We start from the raw sequence: 22,469 nt of genomic DNA, 5'->3' as shown, positions 1-22,469 counted from the left end.
GGCCTCTCAGCTGCACATAATATCAAACAGCAAAAATCTCCGAGAGATCTCCATCTCAACGCCAGCACCCAGCTTCACTCAACAACCAGCAAGCTACAGTGCTGGACATCCTATGCCAAACAACTAGCAAGACAGGAACACAACCCCACCCATTAGCAGAGAGGCTGCCCAAAATCATAATAAGTCTACAGACACCCCAAAACACACCACCACACGTGCACCTGCCCACCAGAAAGACAAGATCCAGCCTCATCCACCAGAACACAGGCACTAGTACCCTCCACCAGGAAGCCTACACAACCCACTGAACCAACCTTGGCCACTGGGGACTGACACAAAAAACAACAGGAACTACGAACCTTCAGCCTGCAAAAAAGGAGACCCCAAACACAGTAAGATAAGCAAAATGAAAAGACAGAAAAACACACAGCAGATGAAGGAGCAAGATAAAAACCCACCAGACCTAACAAATGAAGAGGAAATAGGCAGTCTACCTGAAAAAGAATTCAGAATAATGATAGTAAGGTTGATCCGAAATCTTGGAGATAGAATGGACAATAGAATGGACAAAATGCAAGAATCAGTTAACAAGGACCTAGAAGAACTAAAGATGAAACAAGCAACAATGAACAACACGATAAATGAAATTAAAAGTACTCTAGATGAGATCAATAGCAGAATAACTGAGGCAGAAGAACGGATAAGTGACCTGGAAGATAAAATAGTGGAAATAACTACTGCAGAGCAGAATAAAGAAAAATGAATGAAAAGAACTGAGGACAGTCTCAGAGACCTCTGGGACAACATTAAATGCACCAACATTCGAATTATAGGGGTTCCAGAAGAAGAAGAGAAAAAGAAAGGGACTGAGAAAATATTTGAAGAGATTATAGTTGAAAACTTCCCTAATATGGGAAACGAAATAGTTAATCAAGTCCAGGAAGCACAGAGAGTCCCATACAGGATAAATCCAAGGAGAAATACGCCAAGACACATATTAATCAAACTGTCAAAAGTTAAATACAAAGAAAACATATTAAAAGCAGCAAGGGAAAAACAACAAATAACACACAAGGGAATCCCCATAAGGTTAACAGCTGATCTTTCAGCAGAAACTCTGCAAGCCAGAAGGGAGTGGCAGGACATATTGAAAGTGTTGAAGGAGAAAAACCTGCAACCAAGATTACTCTACCCAGCAAGGATCTCATTCAGATTTGATGGAGAAATAAAAACCTTTACAGACAAGCAAAAGCTGAGAGAGTTCAGCACCACCAAACCAGCTCTACAACAACCGCTAAAGGAACTTCTCTAGGCAAGAAACACAAAAGAAGGAAAAGACCTACAATAACGAACCCAAAACAATTAAGAAAATGGGAATGGGAACACACATATCGATAATTACCTTAAATGTAAATGGACTAAATACTCCCACCAAAAGACACAGATTGGCTGAATGGATACAAAAACAAGACCCATATATTTGCTGTCTACAAGAGACCCACTTCAGACCTAGAGACACATACAGACTCAAAGTAAGGGGATGGAAAAAGGTATTTCATGCAAATGGAAACCAAAAGAAAGCTGGAGTAGCAATTCTCGTACCAGACAAAATAGATTTTAAAACAAAGACTATTAGAAGCGACAAAGAAGGACACTACATAATGATCAAGGGATCGATCCAAGAGGAAGATATAACAATTGTAAATATTTATGCACCCAACATAGGCGCACCTCAATACATAAGGCAAATACTGACAACCATAAAAGGGGAAATCGACAGTAACACATTCATAGTAGGGGACTTTAACACCCCACTTTCACCAATGGACAGATCATCCAAAATGAAAATAAATAAGGAAACACAAGCTTTAAATGATACGTTAAACGAGATGGAGTTAATTGATATTTATAGGACATTCCATCCAAAAACAACAGAATACACATTTTTCTCAAGTGCTCATGGAACATTCTCCAGGATAGATCATATCTTGGGTCACAAATCAAGCCTTGGTAAATTTAAGAAAATTGAAATTGTATCAAGTATCTTTTCCAACCACAACGCTATGAGGCTAGATATCAATTACAGGAAAAGATCTGTAAAAAATACAAACACATGGAGGCTAAACAATACACTACTTAATAACGAAGTGATCACTGAAGAAATCAAAGAGGAAATCAAAAAATACCTAGAAACAAATGACAATGGAGACACGATGACTCAAAATCTATGGGATGCAGCAAAAGCAGTTCTAAGAGGGAAGTTTATAGCAACAAAATCTTACCTTAAGAAACAGGAAACATCTCGAATAAACAACCTAACCTTGCACCTAAAGCAATTAGAGAAAGAAGAACAAAAAAACCCCAAAGTTAGCAGGAGGAAAGAAATCATAAAAATCAGATCAGAAATAAATGAAAAAGAAATGAAGGAAATGATAGCAAAGATCAATAAAACTAAAAGCTGGTTCTTTGAAAGGATAAACAAAATTGATAAACCATTAGCCAGACTCATCAAGAAAAAAAGGGAGAAGACTCAAATCAATAGAATTAGAAATGAAAAAGGAGAAGTAACAACTGACACTGCAGAAATACAAAAGATCATGAGATTACTACAAGCAACTCTATGCCAATAAAATGGACAACCTGCAAGAAATGGACAAATTCTTAGAAAGGCACAACCTGCCAAGACTGAATCAGGAAGAAATAGAAAATATGAACAGACCAATCACAAGCACTGAAATTGAAACTGTGATTAAAAATCTTCCAACAAGCAAAAGCCCAGGACCAGATGGCTTCACAGGCGAATTCTATCAAACATTTAGAGAAGAGCTATCACCTATCCTTCTTAGACTCTTCCAAAATATAGCAGAGGGAGGAACACTCCCCAACTCATTCTATGAGGCCACCATCACCCTGATACAAAAACCAGACAAGGATGTCACAAAGAAAGAAAACTACAGGCCAATATCACTGATGAACATAGATGCAAAGATCCTCAACAAAATACTAGCAAACAGAATCCAACAGCACATTAAACGGATCATACACCATGATCAAGTGGGGTTTATTCCAGGAATGCAAGGATTCTTCAATATATGCAAATCAATCAACGTGATACACCATATTAACAAATTGAAGGAGAAAAACCATATGATCATCTCAATAGATGCAGAGAAAGCTTTTGACAAAATTCAACACCAATTTATGATAAAAACCCTGCAGAAAGTAGGCATAGAGGGAACTTTCCTCAACATAATAAAGGCCATATATGACAAACCCACAGCCAACATCGTCCTCAATGGTGAAAAACTGAAAGCATTTCCACTAAGATCAGGAACAAGACAAGGTTGCCCACTCTCACCACTCTAATTCAACACAGCAATCAGAGAAGAAAAGGAAATAAAAGGAATCCAAATCGGAAAAGAAGAAGTAAAGCTGTCACTGTTTGCAGATGACATGATACTATACATAGAGAATCCTAAAGATGCTACCAGAAAACTACTAGAGCTAATCAATGAATTTGGTAAAGTAGCAGGATACAAAATTAATGCACAGAAATCTCTGGCATTCCTATACACTAAGGATGAAAAATCTGAAAGTGAAGTCAAGAAAACACTCCCATTTACCATTGCAACAAAAGAATAAAATACCTAGGAATAAACCTACCTAAGGAGACAAAAGACCTGTATGCAGAAAATTATAAGACACTGATGAAAGAAATTAAAGATGATACAAATAGATGGAGAGATATACCATGTTCTTGGATTGGAAGAATCAACATTGTGAAAATGACTCTACTACCCAAAGCAATCTACAGATTCAATGCAATCCCTATCAAACTACCACTGGCATTTTTCACAGAACTAGAACAAAAAATTTCACAATTTGTATGGAAACACAAAAGACCCCGAATAGCCAAAGCAATCTTGAGAACGAAAAACGGAACTGGAGGAATCAGGCTTCCTGACTTCAGACTATACTACAAAGCTACAGTAATCAAGACAGTATGGTACTGGCACAAAAACAGAAATATAGATCAATGGAACAGGATAGAAAACCCAGAGATAAACCCACGCACATATGGTCACCTTATCTTTGACAAAGGAGGCAGGAATGTACAGTGGAGAAAGGACAGCCTCTTCAATAAGTGGTGCTGGGAAAACTGGACAGGTACATGTAAAAGTATGAGATTAGATCACTCCCTAACACCATACACAAAAATAAGCTCAAAATGGATTAAAGACCTAAATGTAAGGCCAGAAACTATCCAACGCTTAGAGGAAAACATAGGCAGAACACTCTATGACATAAATCACAGCAAGGTCCTTTTTGACCCACCTCCTAGGGAAATGGAAATAAAAACAAAAGTAAACACATGGGACCTAATGAAACTTAAAAGCTTTTGCGCAGCAAAGGAAACCATAAAGAAGACCAAAAGACAACCCTCAGAATGGGAGAAAATATTTGCAAATGAAGCAACTGATAAAGGATTAATCTCCAAAATTTATAAGCAGCTCATGCAGCTTAATAACAAAAAAACAAACAACCCAATCCAAAAATGGGCAGAAGACCTAAATAGACATTTCTCCAAAGAAGATATACAGAGTGCCAACAAACACATGAAAGAATGCTCAACATCACTAATCATTAGAGAAATGCAAATCAAAACTACAATGAGATATTATCTCACACCAGTCAGAATGGCCATCATCAAAAAATCTACAAACAGGGCTTCCCTGGTGGCACAGTGGTTGAGAGTCCTCCTTCCGATGCAGGGGATACGGGTTCGTGCCCCGGTCCGGGAAGATCCCAAATGCCGCGGAGCGGCTGGGCCCGTGAGCCGTGGACGCTGAGCCTGCGCGTCCGGAGCCTGTGCTCCGCAACGGGACAGGCCACAGCAGTGAGAGGCCCGCGTACCAAAAAAAAAAAAAACAAAACAAAAAATCTACAAACAATAAATGCTGGAGAGGGTGTGGAGAAAAGGGAACACTCTTACACCGTTGGTGGGAATGTAAATTGATACAGCCACTGTGGAGAACAGTATGGAGGTTCCTTAAGAAGCTACAAATAGAACTACCATATGACCCAGCAATCCCACTACTGGGCATATACCCTGAGAAGACCAAAATTCAAAAAGAGTCATGTACCAAAATGTTCGTTGCAGCTCTATTTACAATAGCCCAGAGATGGAAACAACCTAAGTGTCCATCATCGGATGAATGGATAAAGAAGATGTGGCACATATATACAATGGAATATTACTCAGCCATAAAAAGAGACGAAATTGAGCTATTTGTAATGAGGTGGATAGACCTAGAGTCTGTCATACAGAGTGAAGTAAGTCAGAAAGAGAGAGACAAATACCGTATGCTAACACATATATATGGAATTTAAGAAAAAAAAATGTCATGAAAAACCTAGGGGTGAAACAGGAATAAAGACACAGACTTACTAGAGAATGGACTTGAGGCTATGGGGAGGGGGAAGGGTAAACAGTGACAAAGAGATAAAGAGGCATGGACATATATACACTACCAAACGTAAGGTAGACAGCTAGTGGGAAGCAGCCACATAGCACAGGGAGATCAGCTCGGTGCTTTGTGACCGCCTGGAGGGGTGGGATAGGGAGGGTGGGAGGGAGGGAGACGCAAGCGGGAAGAGATATGGGAATATATGTATATATATAACTGATTCATTTTGTTGTGAAGCTGAAACTGACATACCATTGTAAAGCAATTATAGTCCAATAAAGATGTTAAATAAATAAATAAATATATGTATATATGGTCAATTAATTTACAACAAAGGAGTGAAGAGTATTCCATGGGGAAAGGATAGTCCCTTCAATAAATGGTGTCGGGAAAACTGGACGGCAACATACAAAAAAAATGAAACTGGACCATTATCTTACACCATACACAAAAATTAACTTAAAATGGATTAAAGACATGAACATAACACCTAAAGCCATAAAACTACTAGGGAAAAAAAAAACAAAAACAGACTGTAAGCTATTAGACATCAGTATCAGCAATGATTTTGTTTTTTTTTGGATTTTACACCAAAAGCAAAAACAAATGTGTGGGACTACATCAAACTAAAAATCTCCTGTATAGCAAAAGAAACCATCAATAAAATGAAAAGTCAACCTATGGAATGGGAAAAAATATTTCTAAATCATGTATCTGATAAGAGGTTAATATTCAAAATATATTTAAAAATTCATATAACTCAACAGCAAAAAAAAAAAAAAAAAAAAGGGAAAAGGATCTGAATAGACATGTTTCCAGACAAGACACCAATGGCCAACAAGGTACATGAAAAGGTGCTTAACAACACGAATCATGGAAATCTAATCAAAACCACAATGAGATATCACCTCACACATGTTAGAAATGCTATTATCAAAAAGACAAGAAATAACAGGGTTGACAAGAATGTGGAAAAAACGGAACCCTGGTGCCCTGCTAGCAGGAATGTAAACTGGTACAGCTACTGTGGAAAACAGTATGGGGGTTTCTCAAAAATTAAAAACAGAACTACCATATGACCCAGCAATTCCACTTCTGGGTATTTTTCTGAAGAAAACAAAATATTAATTAGAAAAGATATCTGCACTCCCATGTTCATTGCAGCATTATTTACAATAGCCAAAATATGGTAGCAACCTAAGTGCCCATCAATTGATAAATGGATAAAGAAGATGAATATGTAAACTGTACTTATACAATAGAATATTAGTCAGCCATGAAACAGAATGAAATCCTGCCATTTGAAACAACATTGATTGATCTAGATGGTATTATGCTAAGTGAAATAAGCTAGACAAAGACAAATACTGTATGATTTCATTTATATATGGAATCTAAAAAACAAAACAAATGAAGAAACGTAACAAAACAGAAACAGACATAGATACAGAGAACAAACTGGTGGTTGCAGTTGGGGAAGGGGAAGGAGGAGGAGATAAATAAAATAGGTGAGAGAGGTTAAGAGGCACAAACTTTCAGTTACAAAATAAATGAGTCATGGGGATGAAAGGTACAGTATGGGGAATACAGTCAATAATATTGTAATAACATTGTATGGTGACAGATGGTAACTAGACTTATTGTGGTGATTTTGTAATGTCGAATCTTTATGTTGTGCACCTGGAACTAACAGTGTTGTAGGTCAATTATACTTTAATGATAAAGAAAGAAAGAAAAAGAAAGGAAGAAAGGGAAATATTCAAATTTTTAAAAGCAACAAAGAAACAAATAAACAAAACCTAAAGAGTCTTAAAAAGACTACCTAATGACCTAGATAATCATATATAAGGTATTCAAGTGATTTGCTATTAGTACAAATACTGCAAGTTTTCTTCTACACGGTGGTTTCTTCATGTTAATTATTGGCTAAGAACTAAGTATATTAAAAGTAAAAGTGGATCCATAATGTACAACATGATGATAATAAGTTACACTGTTGTATAGTATATTTGAAATTTAAGAGAGTAGATCTTAAAACTTTTTTCCTTTTTTTTTGGTATGTAAATGAGATGACAATGTTACCAAATTTACTGTGGAAATCATAACATATGTAAGTCAACTCATTACACTATACACAAACTTACATAATGCTGTATGTCAACTATATCTCAAAAGAAGTGCAAAAAAAAATTTCACCCAATAATTACAGAATACAGAATTTTTTCAAGTGAATCTGGAATATTCACCAAAATAGACCATATGCTGGCCAATAAACTGAGTCTCAAAATATTTAAAAAATTGAAATCAGGTACATTCATGAATTCATTTGTTTAATGAAACCAACCTAATGTCCACCACTAATAACACAGAGGTATCTGGAAAATGACTAAATATTTGGAAATAAACACACACAAGAGATATTATATTTTGAACTGAATAAAATAAAAGCATAACATATAAAATTAATGGGATTCAGCTAAAGCATTGACTAAAGGGAAGTTTGTACCTTTAAATACTTACATTTGAAAAGAAGAAAGATTTAAAGTCAATAATCTAAGCTTTCACTTTAAGAAAAATTTAAAAAGAAGAGAAAATTAAACCCAAAGTAACTGGGAAGGAGTATATGGATCCTGAGGGAAATGTTATACAGTAGTCCTCCCTTATCCTAGTTTTTGCATTCCATGGTTTCAGTTACCTGCTGTCAACTGAGGCTCGAAAATAATAAATGGAAAATTCCAGAAATAAACAATTCATAAGTTATAAACTGTGTGCCGTTCTGAGTAGTGTGATGAAGTCTCACACTGTCCCTTGCCGTCCAGCTCCGCCCTGCCTAGGATGTGAATAATAATCCCTTTGTCCATGTATCCCACCCGTTAGTCACTTGGTGGCCAACTAGGTTATCAAATCAACTGTTGCAGTACCGCAGTGCATGTGTTCAAGTAATCCTTATTTTACTTAATAATGGTCCCAAAGTGCAAGAGTAGTGATGCTAGCAATTCAAATATAAAAGAAGCCGTAACATGCTCCCTTTAAGCGAAAAGGTGAAAGTACTAAACTTAATAAGAAAAAAAGTTGTATGCTGAGGTTGCTAAGATCTACAGTAAGACTCTTCAATCCAGGAAATTGTAAAGAAAAAAGAAATTTGTGCTGGTTTTGTTATCACACGTCAAACTGCAAAAGTTATAGCCACAATGTGTGAAGATAGAAAAGGTATTAAATTTGTACAATAAGATATTTTGAGGGAGAGAGAGGCCACATTCACATAACTTTTATTATAGTATACTGTTATAATTGTTCTATTTTATTATTATTGTTGTTAATCTCTTACTGTGCCTAAGTTACAAATTAAACTTCATCACAGGCATGTATGTATAGGAGAAAACATAGTAGTACATAGGGTTTCATACTATCTGCAGCTTCAGGCATCCACCGGGGGTCCTGGAATGTATCCTGGGAGGATAGGCAGGGACTACTGTATGTCTTGATTGTGGTGATGGTAACAAGGGTATAACCATATGAAAAAAACAAACATCTGGACTTCCCTGGTGGTGCAGTGGTTAAGAATCCGCCTGGCAATGCAGGGGACACGGGTTCGAACCCTGGTCTGGGAAGATCCCACATGCCACAGAGCAACTAAGCCCGTGCACCACAACTACTGAGCCTGCACTCTAGAGCCCGCGAGCCACAACTACTGAGCCTGCATGCCACAACTACTGAAGCCCATGAGCCTAGAGCCCATGCTCTGCAACAAGATAAGCCACCACAATGAGAAGACCATGCACCACAACGAAGAGTAGTCCCCACTCACCGCAGCTAGAGAAAGCCCGTGTGCAGTAACAAAGACCCAAGGCAGCCAAAAATAAATAAATAAATTTATTTAAAAAAAAAATCTGACAAAAAGCATTGAACTTTTATTTTAAATGGATGCATCCTACTGTAAGTAAATTTCACTTCAAAAATATATTTTTAAAGAATGATGCAAAGTTCAAGAATTTTGAAATAATTTTTACTGTCTTAACACATAAGTAGTAATAACAGATTATCAAGTATGTTTGATAATAGTAACCAGTTGATAATCTGTTTCTTTAAAAAACTATCATAAAGAACTCTGATTACAATTTATAATAAGAATTGAATATAATATACTTACCTACTTGATTACCTCCTAGTTTTACAGGTTCTGTTTCTAAACTATTTAATTTGCCACTTTCTTGGTTGTCATTAGAAGCAATAAGATTGTGAGATAATTGATTAGCAGTCAGGTTTGCCTGAAGCTTTTGAATTTCTGCCTCTTTCATTGCAAGCTTAATCCTGGCACAAAAGAAAATAAACCAAAAATTATTAGAAAGATTCTATAAAAATACCACAAACCATTTTCCCCTTTCAAATTAAAATAATTTTAATTAAAAAAAATTTTAAACTCTGATATTAGTCAACTATTGGCCAAGATACAGAAAGTCTTATATACAACTGATTACACTGTAAACTGGTTCAGCTACTTTAGAAACTTGATAGTATACAACCTATGACCCAGCAATTTTACTTTTAGAAATATCTGCTAGAGAAATTCTCGCATATTGTACAGGAAACATGTGTAAGTATGGACTTTGCAGCATTATTTGTAATAGCGGAAAACTAGAAATAAGGCAACTATTGATAAAGGAACAGATAAATTGTGATGTAGTTGTAGGAGAGACTCTTATACAGCTATTAAAACTAAACTAACCACACTAGTCCATCCATTGATCAACCATTCTACCTACCTACCTCGACACGATGAATTTTAAAAATGATGCTGAGTGAAAAAGCAAAATTACAAAACATATAAAAACAGTATATTTATATGTGTGAGTATAAACAAACACAAATGAATTGAAGGATAGATATCCATCTCATGATGGTAGATACTTAGGAGGAGAATGGGACTAGTGTTAAGGATCAAAGGGCATTATCTATCCTGTAATGTTTTATTTTTTATTTAAAGAAACAGATTTAAAAAAATATCAAAAAATGTTAAGAATCAGCTCTTAGTTGTGGAAATATGGATATTTGTTATAATACTCTCTAGACTTTTCTGTATATTTCTCAACTTCTCAACTAAAGATCTTAATTACCAATTTTCAAAACACATTGTATGTGCTAAAACTTCAGCATCTGAAAACCGTACCTCAATTCCGAAATCACCATTTTATTTGTCTCACAGCAGCCAATGTAACTGTCTTCCTTGTTTGACAAAATACTCATCTGGTGCTTAGACAGAGATGATTTAAAACCAAACATTTCTCTTTTTAACTGCAAGTTTAAAAACAAACATATATAAACTTACAATATCTATGATACAATTTATTTATTTATTTATTTATTTATGGCTGCGTTGGGTCTTCATTGCTGCACGCGGGCTTTCTCTAGTTGTATTGAGCAGGGGCTACTCTTTGTTGAGGTGAGGGGGCTTCTCATTTGTGGTGGCTTCCTTTGTTGCGGAGCATGGGCTCTAGGCATATGGGCTTCAGTAGTTGTGGTGTGCGGGCTCAGCAGTTGTGGCTTGCAGGCTCTAGAGCCCAGGCTCAGTAGTTGTGGCGCACAGGCTTAGTTGCTCCACGGCATGTGGGATCTTCCCGGGCCAGGGATCAAACCTGTGTCCCCTGCACTGGCAGGCAGATTCTTAACCTCTGTGCCACCAGGGAAGTCCGATACAATTATTTTTTATGTAAGTTTGAAAAATTGTGTGAATTTAATAGAAACTAACAGCCATCAACAGAATGTATAAATTCATTATGAAATATTAACATAATGGGAAAACTACAATAGTTAAAATAAATCTGCATTATATAAATCATTATGGAGACATCACATGACACTGAGTGAAAAACAACAGAGGCACATATTGTACTTTCAAAAATGCACTGAACTATATATATATTTTTTTCCGGATACATCTGTATGTGGCAATATTTAAAATATGGGCAAGAAGGATACATATGAATTTCAAAATAGTGGCTACCTCTGAGGAGAGAGGGAGAGAATGGGGATCTAATGAAGTACATACTGAGGCTTTATTTCCCTATAAATTTTTATTCTAAAAATGTCTGAAGTAGATATCACAATATGTTTCCCAGATTTAGCAAATGTGCTATATTGGTCTCTTTATGTATTCTGTATGTTCTGAATAATAATTTTAAAAATTAGTTGTGAAAAGGGGCAAGGTAAGCACTTAATGACTACTACCTTCAAACTATAACAAAATCACACTTTTTAGAAATAGACAAATTCACATTTCTAAACCATGTTATATGGGATCAAACATATATTATCACACCACTTTCAGAATCACATATCAAGTAATTCTTGATACTGAGTCAAAGGAAGTATCAATTTAAAATGAATGCTACCTGCATTTGATTACTATCAAATTTCAAAAGCAAACAGTACATTAGAAATCTAAGCAAACAGGGACTTCCCTGGTGGTCCAGTGGTTAAGACTCCACATTTCCACTGTAGCGGGCACGGGTTTGATCCCTGGCCTGGGAACAAAGATCCCACGTGCCATGTGGCCAAAAAAAAAAAAAAAAAAAAATTAAAAAAAACAATCTAAGCAAATAATCAGCATCCCAGGAAAGTAGATATTGCAGGGGGATGGGAACCAAGAATGGTATGTTCTGCTTTTAACTCTGCCACTAGCTAGCTGGACAAATTATTTACTTCCTTGGGTACACTTCTTCACCAATTCAATAAAATGATAATACTGAATTAGATGATTACTAAGGTCCCTTTCAGCTTCATAATTCCATGACAGTTTAAAATTGGTAAAAGTCTACCAGCCATCCATATGTGAAACCAATCATGACACATTTATCTTATCTTTATCTTATCTCCTGATTTCACCTTTACTTTGCACCTATGAATAACAAATTTCTGACAAAAGTATACTTACTTTCTTCCTAATCTCACTTATAAATATGGTCATATATATAACTCATAGAGAAAAGGTGGCCAGATGCTACCATAAAAACAATTTAATATTCTGTACCATTCTAAGAGTATATGAAAAATTGCTCAACATGGTCAACAGGGAAATGGAAATTAAAACCACAATGTGATACCAGGTAATACTCATTAAGATGGCTACAATCAAAAAGACAGACAATAACAATTGTTGGCTAAGATGTAGAGAAACAGAAATCCTCACATTTTGCTGGTGAGAATGTAAAATGGTACAGCCACTTTGCAAAAGTTTGGCATAAATTTACCACATGACTCAGCAATTCTACTTCTAGGTATCTACTCAAGAGAAATGTGTGGACAGAGACTTGTAAGCAAATATTCATAACAGCATCATTCATAATAGTTCAAAAGTGGAAACAACCGAAATATACATCTACTGGTGAATGAATAAATAAAATGTGGCATATCCATACAAAGGAATAATATTAAACAATAGAAAGAAATGAAATACTGATATATATCACAATGAAAGATCCTCAAAAACATTAAGAAAACGTAAGACCACATATTGTACAATTCATTTATATGAAATGTCCAGAAAAGACAAATCTCCATAGGCAGAAAGTAGATTAGTGATTCCCTAGGAGTGGGGATGGGTACAGGAACTGATTATAAATGGGCACAAGGGACCTTTGGGGGATAGAAGTGTTTGAAAACTGGATTGTGGTGATTGTTCCAGAATCTGTAAATTTACTAAAAATCATTGAACAGTACACTTAAAATGGGTGAACGCTGTGGTATATAAATGTTCCTTTAAAACTGTTGTTTTAAAAAATTCTGTGCCATTCTTATACATGGCATCTGAGAGATTGAGAAAGGATGGAATAGTAGAAAGGTAAGTTCAGAAAAAAGGATTAGATAGAAAAGAACTGATGACTGAAAGCAGACGTGAGGAAAAAAATAGAAGGTAATAAAGCAACTACGAAATTATGATCTCTTATAAAGTACTTGGGTAAAATTTTCCTTGTCACACATACTTACTGGCAACTGGGACATAATTTTTTCCAAACTTCTCAGTTCCACCCTTGAACTTTCTATTTCTTGCTGACACAAATCCAGTCTCTCATTCTGTGTTGCAATACGAACTTTTAATTCTCGGTTTTCATTCATCAGAGAAAATTTTTCTCTAAGTATTTCGTCTTTATCCTCTAACTCACTCTCTAGCTTAAGAATACTTTGTCTAGATTCAGTTAGTTGTGCCATGACTTCTGAATTTTTCACTGCCATGATCCTTAATTTTTCTTTTCCATTATTATTTTCTTCTTTTAACTGCCTATGAAGAAAAAAGCATAAAAATGAAAATAAAACATACATTTACTTTCAATAATCATATTTAGTTAATCTCGCTTTTTAAATATTTTAAAGCTTAATTCTGAAATAATAATACTTGCTCACATTTACTGAGTGCCTACCTTCTGCATGCTAGGCACTCACAACTTTAAGTGGCTAGCACTATTGTTACTCCCTGCTTACGGATGGAGGAAAACAAGGCAACGAAAGGTTATGAAACTTGCCCAGTGTCTCACAGTAAGTAGTTGAGCAGAATAATCCCATTACCTTGGAGGTATTTCTGCTCCCTTTTAAAAAGTGTATGACAGGAGAGTTAGCTCCAAAATCCTGACACAATGTTTTGCAGCATCAAGAAAGTTTTAGATAGTATAAGGAAAAAAATCACAAACTATTTATTAGCCACAACTCTAAAAGATAAAATCTAATTAACCATTAACAGATTACTATGCAGCGTTTTTAAACCTCTATGTGTATACCTATAAAAACATGTCAAACATTAGAACAATCTACTGTTTAGAACTGTTATTGTATTTCATCAGTTCCCTTTATCACATTTTTAACATCTCTGAAATGAGGTTACACTAGGTGATGCTTCATGATTTGAAGAATACATATTTTACTAGCTAATGTGGTCACACTACAAGGACACTACATCTGTGTTAATTTTTTCTAAATATATTCAAAGCAAATATGTTAATCACATTACTCTATATTTACAAGTATACTAACATCAACACATGTTTTATTCATTTAAAATCCTAAATTTACAAGTAGAAAACAATTTCAGTCATGGACGCCTATCTTTCTACATTATTTAAGCCCATAATTACAGAATTCAAAATATTCTATTTTTAAATGTTTCAGTTTTTCTCTATTTCCACACAAAAATCCTTTTTTTACAATAGGATACTGTACCTTAATTTCTCCTTCAGAATTTCAAGTTCACTTTTATATAGACCACACTCTTCCTGTAGCCTTTTATTTTCTTTTTCACAGTTAATCAGATTTTTCTCTAATATTGCTTCTTCAGCTTGAACCTAAAACAATAATTTGTTTTCAGTGGATGCACTAATGTGGTCATAAGTTTTAGGTATTTCAAATTAAAATGTAGTGATTTCGGAAATAAGTAGGAGAGTGGAGTAAGTACTCCACAAGTTTAAGTCCCCAGCCTTGTAGTGAAAGGAGCAAAATGAACTTCCAGCAACAAAGAACAGGGAGGGGGGAATGCTACCACCTGTCCAGAAATGGTTAAGAGCCTACAAGAAAGGAACAACAGCATGATTACCTGAAAGCAGAATTGTTCTGCTCTATGTAGACAAGGCAAGCAACTCATGTAGAGATGCTGCATCAAGTTACTAAAGGCTAGCTTTAGTGTAAATGTTCCAGAGAAGTAATTTTTGAAATTTTAGCCACAGAATACTCCCAAGGAAATCACAGCCCCAAATTTAAAACAGATAAAAGTCAAGCATCCAGGTTTGAGCAGTGGAAATGGAGGACTGGACAGATCTGCCCCACTTCCTTTGTTATATCTATCTAACTATAGGGCTCTGCTGAGCAGTTTGAAATTTATAATCCTAAGTTAGGAGTATGAAAAAAATCATCTCTTACATTTTCCTCTCTTTCCTCTATAAAGTCCTCCCTCTCTAGGAGGATATTCTCCCTACTAAGTATTCTACCTCCCAGTCCAGATTACCTTATTAAAAATCCCTTCTACAATATTTCTTTCCCACGGGGACCTTTACCAAGGCTTTCAAAACAGTGATCTTATTAATTCACACTTAAGACGTCAGTATCTAATGGGATCTTAAATTTTTCTTATTTTTAATATTTCTTCTATCCTTCTACCTTTCTTCGAACAGAATTTGTAAATATTAAGGATATAAAGAATTTATATTAATTAAGGATATAAAGAATTTATCTTAAGGTCCAACATGTGGCCTCCCTCCAAACAGGTTTATTATCATGTGGTATTACTTGAAGATATTCAATGAATGTAATTAAGCCACTATATTACTATGTAGAACCTATTCAAGGAACCTTCCCTCTGAAAGGCAGAAGTGAGTCTCTCTCAGGGTGTTATGTCTAAGGAGACCAATTAAAGGCTACATAATCTACTCTGCCTTCATTTTCACTGAGGTGATAGGAACAAATTTCCTGCTTTTACTTCTCTAGCTCTAAACTGCTCACTCACCCCATCTTTCTCTACATTTTGTCCCTTGTCTCCACTCTTTTCCTTCTCTGGATAAGAAAGTTTCTGCTCATTATAAGAAGATGGTAAATATTATACTTAACTAATAATTATAAATTCTTTATTTCAATGATTTTATTATGAATGAGATCATAAAAATTACTCCCCACTTTAACCATATATAAAGATATTCTATTTATGTCTGTATTTTCAGAATGTGGATGGTAATACAAAACAGTGAATTTGCAAAACTGCCTCTTACCTTTTCCAGTTTTTCAGCCATCTTTTCTTCATAATGTTGGAAAGCTTTACTTAGCTCTTCAGCATTATATAGTGCTTCATTCCTTTGTTGTTCAGCTCTAGAATTTAACGAGATAATTAATAAAAGAATGCTCTGTACTTGTGTATGTAAGTTCCAAAATAACCTATATTTAATTATAAGGAATAACTAGAGAGAAGCAGATTTTTCGGTGTTAAAAAAGAGTATAAGCCTTAAAATGGCAAAACGAGGGCTTCCCTGGTGGCGCAGTGGTTGAGAGTCCGCCTGCCGATGCAGGGGACACGGGTTCGTGCCCCGGTCCGGGAAGATCCCACATGTTGCGGAGCGGCTGGGCCCGTGAGCCATGGCCGCTGAGCCTGTGCTTCCGGAGCCTGTGCTCCGCAACGGGAGAGGCCACAACAGTGAGAGGCCTGCGTACCACAAAAAAAAAAAAAAAAAAAAAAATGGCAAAATGAAAAATGAAGACTAGACTACAATAATTTCCTATGATATCTATATGAAAAATAATATAGAACATAAAATACTTATAAACTTTGAAACATACAGACATTCTTATGTGTTGGCAATTTTTTCTCTGTCTGGAAAAGACAGATTAGGGAAGTTGCCTGAGGCTATATGATAAATTTTCAAAGATCAGGTATTACAGAATCAATCCACTGTCTAGTATACTAAAAATACTCAGTAGGGCTTCCCTGGTGGCGCAGTGGTTGAGAGTCTGCCTGCCGATGCAGGGGACACGGGTTCGTGCCCCGGTCCGGAAAGATCCCACATGCCGCGGAGTGGCTGGGCCCGTGAGCCATGGCCGCTGAGCCTGTGCGTCCGGAGCCTGCTCCGCAATGGGAGAGGCCACAACATTGAGAGGCCCACATACTGCAAATTAAAAAAAAAAAAAAAAAAGTACTCAGTAGATCCTGTGATCTTTGAAAACGCCAAGTAAATTTTCAAAAAAGATATAAAATCTGAACAACAAAATCCAACCACTACCAAGCAAGCCCAACCATTCTGTTTCACCTCTTAGTTCATCCTGACCTTTCTTCATACCTCTCACGGTGAATTGAGACTACTAGGCTGGAACTTGGTCAATTTCATATCCACATCTAAAAATTTTTCTGTATTTAAACTTATTTTCATCACATTATTTTGAAGTTAGTGACTCTTCTCTTATCCAAGGTGAATTCCTTTATCTATACTCTGGATCTTAGTTCTTCCCTTTCAGGACTCTTCTGTATTTTCAGTCTCTTCTCTATTGGCTTACAAATTCAAGTGAAAGTATCTCTTATTTCCTGAATATATGGGGTTCTTAAATTTGGACAGCAACTGTGGATATCAGAGATGTTTGTCTGGTTCCAAGTTTCAAATAAAAAAGAGTTTAAACAATAAGGGATTTATTTGAAAATCTACGAGAATATATTCCATTCCTTAGTTGGCATAGCTGGAATTCAGAGAGCAAAGGATACCTGTTCTTTTCACTTTTTATTTTTTAAATGGTCCATACTTTTGACCAGATTTAATAGCTTTATTTACTTATTTTTATTTTTTGGCTGTGTTGGGTCTTTGTTGCTGTGTGCAGGCTTTCTCTAGATGCAGCGAGCGGGGGTTATTCCTCGTTGCAGTGCGCGGGCTTCTCATTGCGGTGGCTTCTCTTGTTGCGGAGCATGGGCTCTAGGCGCACAGTAGTTGTGGCACGTGGGCTCAGTAGTTGTGGCTTGCAGGCTCTAGAGTGCAGGCTCAGTAGTTGTGGCTTGCAGGCTCTAGAGTGCAGGCTCAGTAGTTGTGGCTCATGGGCTTAGTTGCTCCACAGCATGTGGGATCTTCCCAGACCAGGGCTCAAACCCGTGTCCCCTGCATTGGCAGGCGGATCCTTAACCACTGTGCCACCAGGGAAGTCCTACCACCAATATTTATAAAAAGGTCATAATATTTTCAGCCACACAGAAAAGAATGGATAAATATATACATGTACTCCCAACCCAACTTTTGTGAATCTTAACTCTTTGCTATTTTTGTTTCATGTAGCCTTTTTATTTTAAGCAAACAAAACATTATAGACATTACAGAGTTGAGGTCCCTGTTCACCTCCAAATCCTATTCCCCTGACTTCTTCCACAGAGGTAACCCTAGTGTGACTTTGTTTTATTATCATCATATTTTGTACATTCACATGTTGACCAAAATATCCACAAACAATACATCATAGTTCATCCACTGTAAGAGGCACATTGTTTTCACATTTTTAACATCTCTAAAATTATCATGTATTTTACGATTGATGGTATACCATAGTTTCATGATATTTTTTCTTAGTGATTACTAAAATAATGGTACACCTTAAAATCTGTGGAATCTTACATTCAATGAAATATCGTAATCTTCTGTCACGGTATTCAATTCATTGGGCCCTAGAGCCACAGTGTTTGGGTTCAAATTCTACCTCTACCACTTTCTAAATGGGTGACCTTAACTTCTCTCTAATTCAGTTTCTTCATCTATAAAATAAGGATATTATCAAACTCTTATGATTGTGTGAGGAATAAATAAGTTATATACCTAAAGCACTTAGAAAAGTTTTTACACATAATAAATGCTCAGTGAGTTACTACAATACCATCAAATTTAAAACTTTTGCCAATCTAATAGTATGACATGTTTGTAGCTTTACAACCTCACTGTAGTTTTAATTTACATTTTTGATGACAGTGAGGTTAAGCAACTTTCATGTTTCATTGGATATTTGAGTTTCCTGTCCTTTACCTCTACAGATTCTTTGTCTTTTATTATTGGATATCTCCCCCCAACCCTGCCTTTTCTTATTGATTTGTGAGAGTTCTTTACAAATTCCGGATATTAATCTTCGTGAATTATATTACTTGCAAATATTTCCCCAACATTAGTCTTGTCTTTTTCACTTTTTATTTGATGAGTTTTATAAACAAAAGGGTTTTTATTTTAATGGACTTAAAATTTAGCAATCTTTTCCTGTAATATTCATGCTTTTTTGCTCTCATTTTAAAACATTCTTCCCTACCATGAGACAACACATAAACTATTCTCATATAAAACATTCTTCCCGGGGCTTCCCTGGTGGCGCAGTGGTTGAGAGTCCGCCTGCCGATGCAGGGGACGCGGGTTCGTGCCCCTGTCCGGGAGGATCCCACATGTCGCGGAGCGGCTGGGCCCCTGAGCCATGGCCGCTGAGCCTGCGCAGCCGGAGCCTGTGCTCCGCAACGGGAGAGACCACAACAGTGAGAGGCCCGCATACCGCAAAAAACAAAAAACAAAAAACAAAAAACAAAAAACATTCTTCCCTACCATGAGACAACATAGAAACTATTCTCATGTATTTTCTCTAAAAGTTTTACTTTTCACAATTGGGCCTTTAATCCATCTAGAATTTTTTTTTTAATGCAGGTATAGTATGAGGCAGGAATCTAATTTAATTTTTTAATCAATAATTAATTCTCCCAGAATTATTTTTTGAAGTTTTTTTTTAAATATTTATTTATTTATTTAGGCTGCACCGGGTCTTAGTTGCAGCATGTGGGATCTTCGGAGCTGCATGTGGGATCTTTCAGTTGCAGCATGCAGACTTCTTAGTTGCAGCATGCACTCTTAGTTGTGGCATGGAAACTCCTTAGTTGTAGCATGCATGCAGGATCTAGTTCCCCGACCAGGGATCGAACCTGGGCCCCCTGCATTGGGAGAGCAGAGTCTTACCCACTGGAACCCCAGGGAAGTCCTCCTGAAGTATTTGTTTTTAAAATTAAGTCAGTACACCCTTAATGTGGATTCACCACTTTTTGATATTTTGCCACCATTGCTTTATGTCTCTCACTTGAGAGATTTTTTTGCACTGAATTATATATCCTAGAGTAACTAGTAATATAACCACAAGTTAGTAATATAACCACAAGTAACTATCAAATTTAAGAAATCTAAAATTGATACAATATTACTAATACACAATTCATATATAAATTTTATTAATTATTCCAATAATTTCTTTATGGAATTTTCCTTCTTCTGATCCAGGGTCACTTACTGCTTTTAGTTATCATGTCTCTTTAGTCTCCTTAATCTGGAACATCTTCTCAGCTTTTCTCAGTCTTTCATGACAGTGACATTTTTGAAGAATAAACAGTTGTTTTACAGAAGACCAACCTGAGCTTGTCTGATGTTTCCTCATGATTAGTTTCAGGCTATTCATTCTCAAGACGTATACCACATAAATGGTGTTGTACCCTTCTCACTATATCACATATGAAACACATGATGTCAGTTTGTCCAGCACCTTAATTATTGATTCTTCCATCCTTTGCCCTGATTTGTAATGCCACCTGTTACATTATGAAGATTCCACTGTATGCATGTTTGCTTAAGAGTCTCTGTTCTGTACCACTGATTTTTTTGTTTATTCCTATACCAATATCACATTGACTTAATTAGTATAACTTTAGAAGTCTTGTTATCTATAGACATGTTCTCTACCTTGGTCTACAGCTTCAAAAGTGCCTTGTTTGTTCTTGGACATTGGTTCTTCCACATGATTTTTAGGGTCAGTTCATTAAGTTCTACCAAAAATTTTGTTGGGATATCGATTGGAATTGTACTGAATGCATAAACTATTTTGGGAAAAACTGACACCTTTACGTTAGGTTCCCTTCCAGAAAAATGGTATACATCTCATTAGTTACATCTTCTCTTAAGGCTTTCAAAGAAGCTTTATTATTTTCTCCATTGTATTAAGTATGTCTTTTTAGTCTGATATTTTGACATCTGGGGCATTACTGACCCTAGGAAGACTGGCCCTTCCAGGGCTAGCCAATTCTCAGAGATTAATAAACTTTGCACATGGGAGTGTACCTTTCATACACAAACTAAGCAATCCAGAGCCCACTCCCCATTCCTCTATCTGGCTCTTACACACCGGGCTAATATTCTCCTGTCCTAATCACCCCAGGACCAGGTACTAGACCACTCAGGACAGTCTTACACTTCTGCCCATTGAGATTATTCATACTAGCCAATCCGAAGGCTGAACACCCTACCTCAACCATTTCTTCCCACAGAAACCACAGTAAAACCTCCTGTTCATATTTTCTTCCCAACTCCCTCTGCCTTCTGAACAACCCTGATACTTCCCTGTGTGGTCCCTCTACATGACATGTCATGTCTCCTATTTCTAGTAATCTGTGAGTATAAAAACTTCTTCATTTATGACATCCATTTCCATGCCTATCTTGCCATACCTGATTAAAACAAATCCTGAGTACATTTTTAAACCTCCATTAAGATTGTACCTATCTTCTGTAGATTTTTTCAGATTTAACTTATAGTTATTTTATTTTAATTTTTTATTGAGTGAAGTGCTCACATCTTAAGTGAATGAATTTGTACATATGTATGTACCCACATAACTACTATCCAGATCAAATATAGAACATTTCCAGCACTCAAAAGGCTCCCTTGTGCACCCTCCCAGTCAATACTCTTCACCTAAAAAGGTAAACACTATTTGGACTTTTAACACCATATATTAATTTTGCTTATTCTTGATTTCTTAAGGAAATACACAGTATTCTTTTGCATCTGGCTTCCTTTGCTTAACATCTGTAGTATCTGTCCCTGTTGTTAAAGAACTATAGTTGCTTTTTCACTGATGCATACATTTCAGAATATGAATGAATATATTTATTAATTGTTGTTGATGAACACTTAGCAATTATTAATAAAGCTACTTTGAGCATCCTTGTACATGTCTTTTGATAGATACAGGTCTTCATTTCTGTTGGAGTAGATGCTGGATCATAGGGTGACTTACATTTAGGTTTAGTAGATACTGACAAATAGTTTTCCAAAGTGGTTCTACCAATTTATACTCCTACCATAAATATATTTGAATTCCAGTTGCTCTACAAATTCAAAACTTGATATTGTGAGTCTTTTTCATTTTAGCCACCATGTGCCATAGTGGGACTGTTCCTTTCGTCATCATCATTTTGATTATTTTATTTTTTTGTGGGGAAATTTCTAATGATTGATTCAATACCTTTAATGGCTAAACAACTATTAAGGTTTTCAATTTATTTAAAACATTCATTTATTTACTTATTTATTTGGCTGCACTGGGTCTTAGTTGTGGCACGCGGGATCTTTATTGTCACATGTGGAATCTTTACTTGCAGCATGTGGGGGTCTTTAGTTGTGTCATGTGGGATCTTTAGTTGGGGCATGCAAACTCTTA

General features: G+C 36.1%; 1 protein-coding gene across 12 annotated transcripts in view; it reads right to left on the bottom strand.

The window, feature by feature from the left end:
- The window catches only part of CCDC18 (coiled-coil domain containing 18), a 125,511-nt gene that overhangs the window by 86,469 nt on the left and 16,573 nt on the right, over positions 1-22,469 (bottom strand). For all 12 annotated transcript variants that reach the window (XR_003434361.1, XR_003434362.1, XM_027114355.1 and 9 more), the window contains 5 exons: positions 16,211-16,307; positions 14,676-14,797; positions 13,452-13,743; positions 10,636-10,760; positions 9,619-9,779 (listed from right to left, as the gene is read on the bottom strand). Coding sequence is in view for 10 of the 12 variants with exons in the window: in XM_027114355.1 (XP_026970156.1) it covers positions 9,619-9,779; positions 10,636-10,760; positions 13,452-13,743; positions 14,676-14,797; positions 16,211-16,307 (797 nt within the window). In the remaining 2 variants the exon portion in view is untranslated. The remainder of the gene's footprint in view (positions 1-9,618; positions 9,780-10,635; positions 10,761-13,451; positions 13,744-14,675; positions 14,798-16,210; positions 16,308-22,469) is intronic.

The sequence above is a fragment of the Aethalodelphis obliquidens genome, unplaced genomic scaffold (assembly GCF_003676395.1).
Source record: "Aethalodelphis obliquidens isolate GAN/ISIS:26980383/991018 unplaced genomic scaffold, ASM367639v1 scaffold13, whole genome shotgun sequence".
Taxonomy (NCBI): Eukaryota; Metazoa; Chordata; class Mammalia; order Artiodactyla; family Delphinidae; genus Aethalodelphis; species Aethalodelphis obliquidens.
This window is presented reverse-complemented; position numbering and strand designations above follow the sequence as displayed.